We start from the raw sequence: 12,025 nt of genomic DNA, 5'->3' as shown, positions 1-12,025 counted from the left end.
ATTTTCAGAATCATTATTTGAAGGTACTATTTTACTCAGCAGTCTGTAGTCTATACAGTCTCACTCTGTCCTTCCCCAAGCTACTTATTCTAAAAGAAGTGGTGCCAGTCTGATATACTCGACTTCTGTATTTGGAAAAGTGAATAGAAGCTTTTAGGAGACAGGAATAGTTGTTATTTTTAGAATCATTATTTAAAGGTCCTATTTTACTCAGTAAAGCAGTCTTTAGTCTATAGTCTCATTCTATCCTTCCCCAAGCTACTTATTCTAAAAGAAGAGGCTCTATAAATAGCACATATACAAACGTCTGCAAATACCGGTAAGCTGTGGATAGGATAGTGCTTTGAGATTCTCTTAAGAATAGCCTCTCCTTAGTCCTTAGTGTGTGTGTGTGTGTGTGTGTGTAGATATATATATATATCCAGATCCAGAATTTCCCTGCACACAGGCTAAATGTAGCATTGCCATATATGCCGGGTGCCAGACCAAGGTCATTGGTATACAAAAAAAAATCAAAGTGATGGTCTGCACTCACAGTCTTCGTAAAACGTAGCTTTTAATCTTTACATTAAAAAAAATGAATATGATGCTAGACAGCGTCAACGTTTCAGTCCCCGTTCGGGACTTTCCTCAGGACAGCATGTCCTGAGGAAAGTCCCGAACGGGGACTGAAACGTTGACGCTGTCTAGCATCATATTCGTTTTCTATGTAAAGATTAAAAGCTACGTTTTACGAAGACTGTGAGTGCAGACCATCACTTTGATTTTTTTTTGTATACCAATGACCTTGGTCTGGCACCTGGCATATATGGCAATACTACATTTAGCCAGTGTTTTACGAAGACCGTGAGTGCAGACCATCACTTTGATTTATATATATATATATATATATATATATATATATATATATATATATATATATACACACACACACACACACACACACACACACACGCGCACACACAACAAACACAGACTATGAAAACAAAACATAGCTGTCCTAGAGAATTTGTCCAGTTTAGCTGATTTGACCTAAGATTTGAAAATTACTTTTAATTAAAGGGACACTATAGGTACCCAGACCACTTCATCTCATTGAAGTGTTTGTGCAGTGTCCCTGTCCCCTTAACGCTGTCATGCAAAACAATGCAGTTTTACAGAAACAGCAATGTTTACATTGTAGGGTTAAGACTGCTTCTAGTGGCTGTCTCCCACTAAAGGTGCTTACTGTAGTTTCATGGCCTAATTAGTGCCTAATTAGATACACGCAGAAATAAACTTCTCTGTATAGGGTGAAGCTTCCAATGGTATCCCCAAAGACTTCCTCCTGTCTTCCACGAAATATAAGCAAAAATATAGGGGATGATCTGCTAAACTACTTGGTGTTACCTATCCCAGACAACATACCAGAGTCTACAGTTGCTATCAGCTCACATTTTATTTCTTAGAAATCAATTGGCTCTCAAAATTATGAGTAAGTATAGCATCACAAAAATTAGATAATGTCAAGTCTCCAAAGAATAGCAAAAGTTAATGAGCACTACAATTTCTGTAGCTCTGGAATTAGGGTTTTGTGACTTCCACCAGCAACAGTGCATGTGTAATACCATTTCCATTTTCACAGTCTTTCCCTAGCTTTATCTTTATATTACTCTATGCATTCTTCAGCTTCCTTTCCTTCTTGGCTCTTGCTGCCATTATAGCAAAGAATAATTTAGGGGCAATAGTTCTTAGGTACACTGCTAAAGTAGGAACCACTCCAGCCACCAGGACTTCCTTTTTTCGTTCACCCACAGCTCTTAGAACAATTTGTGCCACATCTTCTGGTGATCTTCCTTCAGCTGTGTTTTTATCCGTTACTAAACAGTGAGGGAAAGAGACATGTTCACTTAGCAGGACAAACATAACTACTGATTATTTAATTTCTCACAATTAACTTACATTTGGAAATGAGAATTATTGCCTGATAATTTATTTTCCTAGGTTTTACTAACTCCCTGGTAATGTTGCTGAATTGCTAAACAGTTTGCCCCATCACCTGGGTCACCGCCAAGCTCTGATGCTACCTGTTGATCCAGTGACACGCTTCCGGCTTCTGCAAAGCTGGAGAAGCCGCGGTGGTTGCAATTCATTGACTGAGAGTGACAGCTGACTGCTCTCAGCCAATGACTGTCATTTTGCACAACGAAAGTTCAAATCACTAAAAAGTGTTCATGGTAATTGGAGTAACCATTTAAGTTTTCATTACCCCGAATGAAAATAGGCAAAATAAATTCCATGCATGTTTTCTTTGGGGACATACATAACCCTCAATTGAATGTTGTGCCTGTAACATTTCACCTTGTTTTTTCTTATTTACCATTTTAAATAACCAGCTAGTGGTAACCAACCTCCATATTTGGATCCGTCATCAGTTACTGCATTCATAGACAGATTTGTCTGGATGTATCCTGGGCTTATCACAGTAACGTTGATCTCAGTAGCTGCCATCTCTGCTCTTAGACAGTCAAAGAATGCCTGTGTAGCATGTTTGGAAGCAGCATCTGCCAAAACATGCATTTAAAAAGTTAATATAGACCATAGGATGGCACTACTTTACTCCTATAATCATCAATAGATCAATGTGTACTATAAACTATACAAACTCCCATTTTTATTGCAAAAATAAACCTTTGTTCAGAATGAAAGAACGAAAGAAGGAAAGAAAGAGAGAAAGAAAGATCCTATCCTGACAACTAAGTTTATGTTCGTCTATTCCTGTTTCTTTAATAACTAGTTCCAGATCTGCACCACTAGTGGCCACCCTGACCACTAACCTTGGATTTCACGTTTGTCATCCTCACCTGGACTAATCAAGAAGCTACAAAAGGCTACACACAACCTACTACATTGCCTTTGCAATGTAGTTGATGGTCATCCTGAAAGTTCCTGGCTTCTGTAAATGTTCCTGTGGACCAACGCTTCTATCCTGCTAACCAGCTTTATACCGACCTGCTCCAAACCAGCCTAACCTACACTTCTATCCTTCTAACCAGCTTTATACCAACCAGCCTAACCTACACTTCTATCCTGCTTTATCCTGCCAACCAGCTTTATATCGACCTGCTCCAAACCAGCCTAACCTACACTTCTATCCTGCTTTATCCTGCCAACCAGATTTATACCAACCTGTTCCAAACCAGCCTAACCTACATTTCTATCCTTCTAACCAGCTTTATACCAACCAGCATAACCTACACTTCTATCCTTCTAACCAGCTTTATACCAACCAGCCTAACCTACACTTCTATCCTTCTAACCAGCTTTATACCAACCAGCCTAACCTACACTTCTATGCTTCTAACCAGCTTTATACCAACCAGCCTAACCTACACTTCTATCCTTCTAACCAGCTTTATACCAACCTGTTTCAAACCAGCCTAACCTACACTTCTATCCTGCTTTATCCTGCCAACCAGCCTTATACCAACCTATTCCAAACCAGCCTAACCTACACTTCTATCCTGCTAACCAGCTTTATATCAACCTTTTACCAACCAGCCTAACCTACACTTCTATCCTGCTTTATCCTGCCAACCAGCTTTATACTGACCTGCTCCAAACCAGCCTAACCTACACTTCTATCCTGCTTTATAATGCCAACCAGCTTTATATCGACCTGTTCCAAACGAGCCTAACCTGCACTTCTATCCTGCTAACCAGATTTATACCAACCTGTCCCAAACCAGCCTAACCTACACTTCTATCCTTCTAACCAGCTTTATACCAACCTGTTTCAAACCAGCCTAAACTACACTTCTATCCTGCCAACCAGCTTTATACCAACCTATTCCAAACCAGCCTAACCTACACTTCTATCCTGCTAACCAGCTTTATACCAACCTTTTACCAACCAGCCTAACCTACACTTCTATCCTGCCAACCAGCTTTATACCGACCTGCTCCAAACCAGCCTAACCTACACTTCTGCTCTGCTTTATCCTGCCAACCAGCTTTACACCAATATGGACTTTGCCTCTAATATTGCAAGGTGTTATTTCCACACTTTATCAGTACTCCTTCCAAGAGGGGGCTGATTCACTAAAGTCTAATTTTACTATTTTCCTGAAACCTTGTTGTTCTGTTCTATTCTTTTATACTTGTCCCTCTATATTCAACCTATACTTTCATCTATAGGTTCTCTTACTATCTACCTACATTTTGTTTATTATTTATACAGGGCATATTGCCTAAACCTTTGTTTCTCTTATTTTCCTTCTCCCTATTTCATTTATGGGAGGGAGGGATGGAGGGAGGGAGGGAAGGGATGGAGGGAAGGGAAGGGAGGGAAGGAAGGAAAGGGGGGGGATAGGTGGGGAAGGAAGGGAAGGGGGGGATAGGTGGGGAAGGGAGGAAGGAAATATTTCATAATTCATGCATTTCTTCAGTACTTAATGAACTGTGCTTGTTTAGACAGATTAGTGCATCTTGCAAGAATCATACAATTTAAAAAAATTAATAGGGAATTAATAGGGAATTAATAGGGAGCTATATACTTACATGCTGATCGGAAAGGGATGCTTATTTTGCCTTGGACACTGCTGATTACAACAATATGCCCCCGCCCATTCTTGATCATGGAAGGAAGAAGAGCTTTAAAGGGAGAAAAAAAAAGTCATAGCAAGTAAATACAGACTGAAAATAAGTATAATAAAAGGCCTTCTCACGATACTTTTAAAATTAAAGGCAGCGGGGGATATATAAATGTTATATCCCAGCAGTCAAGACTTTGGGCAATGGAAGATAAGCTGGGGGACAGGCATCACCAGACTTGTCCAGGTGCAGTGAGGCCTCAAGGCACTTTTGGTATGAGACAACTTAACTGAGGGCAAAGTGTGTCAGTATGTGTATGGGTCACTCTGTTTGTAAGTGTGTGTATGTTTGTATGGTAACTTTGTGTGTTCGTCACCATGTGTGTATGGGCCACTCTATGTATGTGTCAGTCACTCTTTGTGTATGTCAATATGTTTGTATGGAGTAAGGAACAACGCACACAAAAAAAGGCTACTTAAAATCACCTATCTCAGCAAACAAATATGGGGATCAACCCCCTTAAGACCGCAGGGCGTTCTATGCTGTCCCTATTTTGATTGCTCTAAAAGCCGCAGGGCGGCATAGAACGCCCTGCGATCTTATGTACTTACCCGGTCGACGGCGATCCCACGCCGGCAATCCCACGCCGGCAATCGCGGTATGGGGACTTACCTGGGAGCCCAGGGAGTCCCCCTCCGTCTTCTTCGGCCCCCTGGGGCCATGTGATCGCGAAGTCCTTGGGAGGACCTCGCGATCACATAGACGGCATAGTCGTCCAAGGCATTGCCAGCAAGGGGAGTGCCTGTAATGACAGGTACTCCCCCTGCTGCCTGAAAATAAAATTAAAAGATGTTAAAACAGTGTAAAATTAAATAATATATACTTAGATCATATATATTTATTATATATATGATCTAACTATATATACACACATATACACACATACACATACACTGTCTAAGTGTATTTTAATATTACTATATACATAATTATATATATATATTAATATCAAAATACACGTACAATGATATTGATTAAATATATATATATATATATATATATATATAATTTTCATTATATATATATATATATATATATATATTTTTTTTTTTGTAAATATGATTTTTATTGACGGAAATGCAGATGTGTATAAGCATGAAAAGTGGTGAGGAGACATGCAGGTCTCATGCGCAATATTATATATCCATTCATTTAACTTGACATCATAAACCTATGGGCTCGATATATATTTATATATAATAAAAAATAAATAAATATGTAAATACTTAAAAAAATTATAAAAAAATAAATAAATAAAAAATATATACATGTGTAATTTCGTTCTAACTGTATTTTAAAATTAATATATATATATATTGATATCAAAATACATGTAGAACGAAATCATATATATATCTATCTACATAAGTATATACGTATATATCACTAGATATATACATATATCTAAATAAAAATAATTAAAAAAAATTATATACATATATATATATATATATATATATATATTCTTCGTATATATTTATGTAATAACTTTACATAATTAGGTCATTTTACTTAAATATTTTAATTACAATTTGCAGGACCTGCCTGACAACCCAGGCCGAAAGTTCAGGGAATTTAATTTGCTAGCACTATATTTAACCCTGTAACTTTCCAAAACACCATAAAACCTGTACAGGGGGGGGGGTACTGTTTTACTCAGAAGACTTCGCTGAACACAAATATTAGTGTTTCAAAACAGTAAAAATGGATTACGACGACGATATTGTCAGTGACAGTGACATTTTTTGCATTTTTCACACAAATGGCACTTACACTGATGATATAATTGTTGTGATACGTTTTACTATTTTGAAACACTAATATTTGTGTTCAGCGAAGTCTCCCAAGTATAACAGTACCCCTCATGTACAGGTTTTTTGGTGTTTTCAAAAGTTACAGAGTAAAATATAAGGCTTGCGTTTCATTTTTTTCACATTAAAATTCACCAGGTTGGTTATGTTGCCTTTGAGACCATACGGTAGCCCAGGAATTACCCCCATGATGGCATACCATTTGAAATAGTAGGCAACCCAGGGTATTGCAAATGGGGTATGTTCAGTCTTTTTTAGTAGCCACTTAGTCACAAACACTGGCCAAAATTGTCGTTCAAATTAGTTTTTTTGCATTTTCAATATTAACACTAACTTTGGCAAGTGTTTGTGACCAAGTGGCTACTAAAAAAGACTGGACATACCCCATTTGCAATACCTTGGGTTGTCTAGTTTTGCAAATGGTATGCCATCATGGGGGTAATTCTTATTCCTGGGCTACCACATAGTCTCAAAGGCAACGTAACCAATCTGGCAAATTTCAATGTGAAAAAACAGAAAAATGTAACAAGCTATATTTGACCCTGTAACTTCCCAAAACACCGTAAAACCTGTACATAGGGGGTACTGTTTTACACGTGAGACATCGCTGCATACAAATATGTGTATTTTATTGCAGTAAAAGCAAACAGTATTTTGACATTCACAGTTAAAATGTCACGTAGAACTAAGAAAATTAAAAAAAATCTTATTTTCTCCCATTTTTTTTATATTGTATTCATGTTTCCCCTGAAGCCCTGTTTCCCCTGAATAAAATGATATATAATAAGTGTGGGTGCATTTAATATGAAAGAGGTGAATTACGGTTGGACAGACATGTAGCGCAAATGCCAGGTTTTGTTTACGTTTTGTTTTGATCACAACTTGTACATTTGGCTGCGGTCTTAAGGGGTTAATTTACACCAAATGGCCATATTGTGTTACAACAGATTATTAAAAACACTTTAGCTCATTTAGCACTAACATTATTTAATGTGTCTCCCACGTTGGAATTAGTGTAGGAACCATTGATATTGGGGTACTGCAAAGTAGTGGTGGGTTTAACATAATATGGCCATATAGTGGAACTGAATCCCCTTATTTGTTTGCGGAGACAAGTGATTTTAAGTAGCCTTATAACATTCAAAATGGTATATTTATGTGTGCGCTGTTCCTTAATCTGTATTATATATAAATATTTTGTTCTCTACGGCAGCACTATTGCTGAGAAATGCATTTTTTGGGTGTTCCCCCAATTTTTGTCTTGATAAGTTTGTATGGGTCACTCTGTGTGTGTGTGTCAGTATGCTTGAATGGATCACTGTGTGTTAGTATATTTGTATTGGTTACTATGTGTATGTGTCAGTATGTTTGCATGGGTTACTATGTGTGTGTCAGCATGTTTGTATGGGTTGCTGTGTATGTGTCAGTATGTTTGTATGGTGCACAAAGTGGTTAACAAAGGTTAAATCCAAAAGCATGCTTTAATAGGAACAGAGGCAATGTTTTGTCTCTCAATCTGATCCTTTCTCAAGCTTCTAAAGTTCTCATTTGGTGGTAGATTAAGAGCTTTGATGGGGAGTGCAACTTTTTGATTTACCCTCGGACACCACATGACCTTGCAAAGGGCCAGTGCTAGGATTTCTGCCGCCATAGGCAAAGATCAATTTTGCCGCACCCTCATGTCACTCACTCACTGACAGACACAAACACACACTCACTGACAGACACATGCTCACTGACAGACACACACACACACAGACACTCACTGACATACATTCACTCACTGACAGTCAAACACTCACACACTAACTGACACACACACAGGCAGACACTCACTGATACACACACTCACTGACCATACACCAATAGAAAAGATGTCAATTATAATACAACATTTAGATTTATAAAGGCAAAACAGGTTCAAAGTCCTGAATGTTGGAGGCGGGGCTTGAACGCTGAAGAAACCAGACGCATGTAAACGGAGCTCCGAGCCCCAAACAACGAAAAACGCCTGTAATTACCCCATTATCCCACTAATTCACTAGCACACGCCAAGTAACCTAATGGGGAAAAAGGGGAAAAGACCGGTACCACACAAGCCCTCCCCGGGACTAACGATCGGGGAAATGTGGTTGCACGCACGAGGAGCCACAGAGGCCAACATGGCGGCCCAACACAGAGGGTGCTCGGACTTCTCCGAGGAAGTATCCGAGGAGGAAGAAGGGGGATACCTGCCACCTCCCGACCCACCGCGGCAGACTAAACGCCAGAGTAAAAAGGCAGAACCAGAACAGCTCACCGTGGCGATTATGAAAGGAATGATGGCGGACCTGAAAAACAGCTTCCGCGAGGAGGTATCAGCGCTTCGCGCGGACCTGCAAGGCCTGACAGGCCGCATCACCACGCTAGAAGGCTCATCGCTAGCCCAAGCCCAGGAAATCTCCGCGCTACACCACACGGTGCAAGACCTGGAGCACCAAAACTGGCAGTACGAACAACGCCTCGCGGCCCTGGAGGACGCCAGGCGCGCCTCTAATGTTAAAATCAGGGGAATTCCAGAGGCCATCGCCGACGCCGAACTGCCAAAACTAGTCGACCGCATACTACTCACAACCCTGCCGCAGGGGCGGCAAGAGACGATCACCCCAGTGGGGGTCTTCCGAATCCCCAAACCCTCAAATGCACCAAACACTGCTACGAGGGATGTCATCTTGAACCTCCGTAACAGCGGACACAAAGCGATGATCCTCGCAGCCTTCAGAGGCAAGACCCCCCTCAGGTTTGAGAACATGGAAATCTCCCTGTACCCGGATCTATCCAGCAGCACCTTGGCGTGGCGCCGAACGCTCAGACCCCTCACCTCACTCCTCCGGGCCCACAAATTGGACTATCGGTGGCGACCTCCCAGGACTCTATCGGTCACAAGAGGGTCGACCACACACAGCATCCAAGACATACGCGACGCCCCGGCCTTTCTCCGGCTACTAAACCTACCCCAAGATCTGCTAACACCGAAGGAGTCAACCACAACGGGCAATGCCAACACCTGCTCCCCTGAACGCACCCACACTTGGGATCCAGATCGGAGCGCTCCGTTTGTACCCCAGAGCTCCACTCCAGAGGCCTATGCAACTGTCACGTCATAGAGACTTTGGGACACTCAGAGACTTGGCCTAGTCGCACTCACCTCGTGCATGTTACACCGGGACCACCGGGCCTTGGAGCATACGCCGTCTGGACTGGTATATTACAAAATATCCCACACTGTGACAGTACACCACTGAACTGCTATGAGCTACTCAGCTTTACTGTCCCAGACAGGAACACCATTGTTAAGGACAGTTGCCGATGCCCCTAACATGTATTTCTTGTATTGTTGCCTAGGCCGCTAACTACGAATAACGTTATATTACTTGTTTAATGGCAGTGTTTATCACAGCTTCATTACTGTTATTATTTCATACGGTTAGCACAACGTGAATCGAGTGTAGTTTAGGGCGTAAGCTCGAACACTAGCCGATCTCTGTATTAAGCCCGACCTATCCGATACAATAACTAGCAGAAACGAATACTCAGCAAAACTCCCGCTATGTTTTCGGGAGATTCTCCTAGACGTAACAACTACTGCGAAAATCAAGCTTTTAGAGCTTGTTAGCATAAAGGCCACACAAGCCGATGTACGCAATGCAGAGCATTGCATCTTTGGTTTCAGTTTCTCTCTTCCCGTAACTCTTCTTTGCTATACGACTAATCCTCACCGTTTAGGCAAGCATGGGACACAGAGCATAACCTGCCTATCCCACCGACCACATTCTTCAGCGCCAGTAACCCTAACACTGTCCCATGCTCATTAGACCCAGCAGCCTGCATAATTTTAAAATTTTTGTTTATGTCAATCTGTTAATTTCATTTTAATTCCTTGGAAAATATGTTATGTACTAAGACTAAGACTTGCAGTGTCCAGCAAACTACCTGCAAACACTGTCGTGGCCATATATGTCTCTCACTACCACTCATCGCACGAGCAACTAGCTGCTTACATTAATTTTTACTTAATTTGTTCCTTCTCCTGCAACGACTCATAAATATACTCCTCGACCGATTGCAGTACACTACACTACGTATAACCCTGCATGTAACATAGGTTTAAGTTATGATCCTTTATGTTCATATCATCTCCACCACATGGTTTAGTTCATCTTAGTAAGCAAGCAAATACTTGTAACGCAAGCTGTACTACAGCACACACAGAAGGATATACCATATGAAAATGTGCATTTGTCTGCGTATAACTTGTTACATGTCCTGTTATTTTAACAACCACGCTTGTATGTTTACATGACGATTTTGCAAAAAAAAAAAAAAAAAACTATGGCGATCTTTCTTTGAGGTGCACTGCACACCATCTTGTTATCATTAACTCATGTTACCCCACAATGCCTCCTCTTTCTCTTTTGTACCCCATAACGCATATGCCATAATAAAAGAATGATTGACAAAAAAAAAAAAAAAAAAGTCCTTAATGTTCACAAACATTCTACTGATTTCAATGGTGATTTTGGGGTTATAACTCGAACGAGGGGATACTGGATGAGTATCCTAAGTCCTTATTTGAGACTGAAATCCTCCAGAAGCCCGAGATCTGCTGTTGGGGCATACTCCAAAACGGAGCTGGAGTGAGGCGGCCGCTCTCCTCGCTCTCCGATTCACAGTGTGGACCCGCTGTACTCCTACCACCCTCTGGACCGGTGGGGGTGTTCCCGGTCCCCACTGGCCTGATACAGGTATGTGCTGTGGTTTCAGTACACCATCATCACTGACACTCTCACCACAGCCCAGCTGACCAAAATGGCGGACAGGCCCCATCTTCCCAGGCACAACGTGTCACAGATAGGAACAATCCAGCATAGCTATGTGGAGCGCTGCCTAACAAGCCTGGAGGAAATCTTTGACAGATTCTGGGCAGTATTGCAAGAGCGTGCATCAGCCTCACGAATACAACCCACAGAGGGAAACCACGGGGAGAAAAGGGAGTCTCATTTTGGCGCTCCAACCTCTAGGGAGAAGTCTCCTGCACAGGGACTTATCTCTAATCTCCCTATCTGGGTCGTGGTCATCCAGAACCTTCTTACTGGCCAATGCTGCAAGCTTGGATACCACCAGAGTGTCCCCACTACACAGGGGAAAGCGCAAAAGGCAGCCGTGGAGGAGGTCTATGCTTCCAGGCATTAGCCTTCCTACTCAAAACAACTCACCCCAACTATGGGGCAAGAAGCTTAGAAGTAGGCGGTGTCGAACTTACTCAAGCTCGACACACCCTACCTGCTATGGAGTCCTACAACGCACGTGGCCAATTACACAGAGCCGCTAATCCAAAGATGCGAGCCCCAGACGAAGATCAAGATAATATCTTGGAATGGTGTTGGAGCTTGGGGTGGCAGAGACTGGGACATTCCCTCCCTGGGAGTCGGAAGAAAGATCAGCTGACTTTACCCACATTCTGACACAAACATGATCTCACTGACCATAATGCTTCACATATCCAAGTTATTTTACTCTGTACTTGTGCATACTTAACTATT

The 12,025-nt window shown here is 41.5% G+C and overlaps 1 protein-coding gene across 2 annotated transcripts in view; it reads right to left on the bottom strand.

Annotated features, from left to right (window-relative positions):
* Positions 1 to 1,419: 1,419 nt before the first annotated feature.
* DHRS7B (dehydrogenase/reductase 7B) overlaps positions 1,420 to 12,025 on the bottom strand; it is a 47,577-nt gene continuing 36,971 nt past the window's right edge. For both annotated transcript variants that reach the window (XM_063430251.1, XM_063430249.1), the window contains exons 5-7: positions 4,540 to 4,632; positions 2,391 to 2,543; positions 1,420 to 1,859 (exon numbers count right to left, since the gene is read on the bottom strand). In XM_063430251.1, the coding sequence (XP_063286321.1) occupies positions 1,654 to 1,859; positions 2,391 to 2,543; positions 4,540 to 4,632 (452 nt within the window). In that variant the 3' untranslated portion in view covers positions 1,420 to 1,653. The remainder of the gene's footprint in view (positions 1,860 to 2,390; positions 2,544 to 4,539; positions 4,633 to 12,025) is intronic.

This window comes from Pelobates fuscus, chromosome 8, assembly GCF_036172605.1.
Source record: "Pelobates fuscus isolate aPelFus1 chromosome 8, aPelFus1.pri, whole genome shotgun sequence".
NCBI lineage: Eukaryota > Metazoa > Chordata > Amphibia > Anura > Pelobatidae > Pelobates > Pelobates fuscus.
This window is presented reverse-complemented; position numbering and strand designations above follow the sequence as displayed.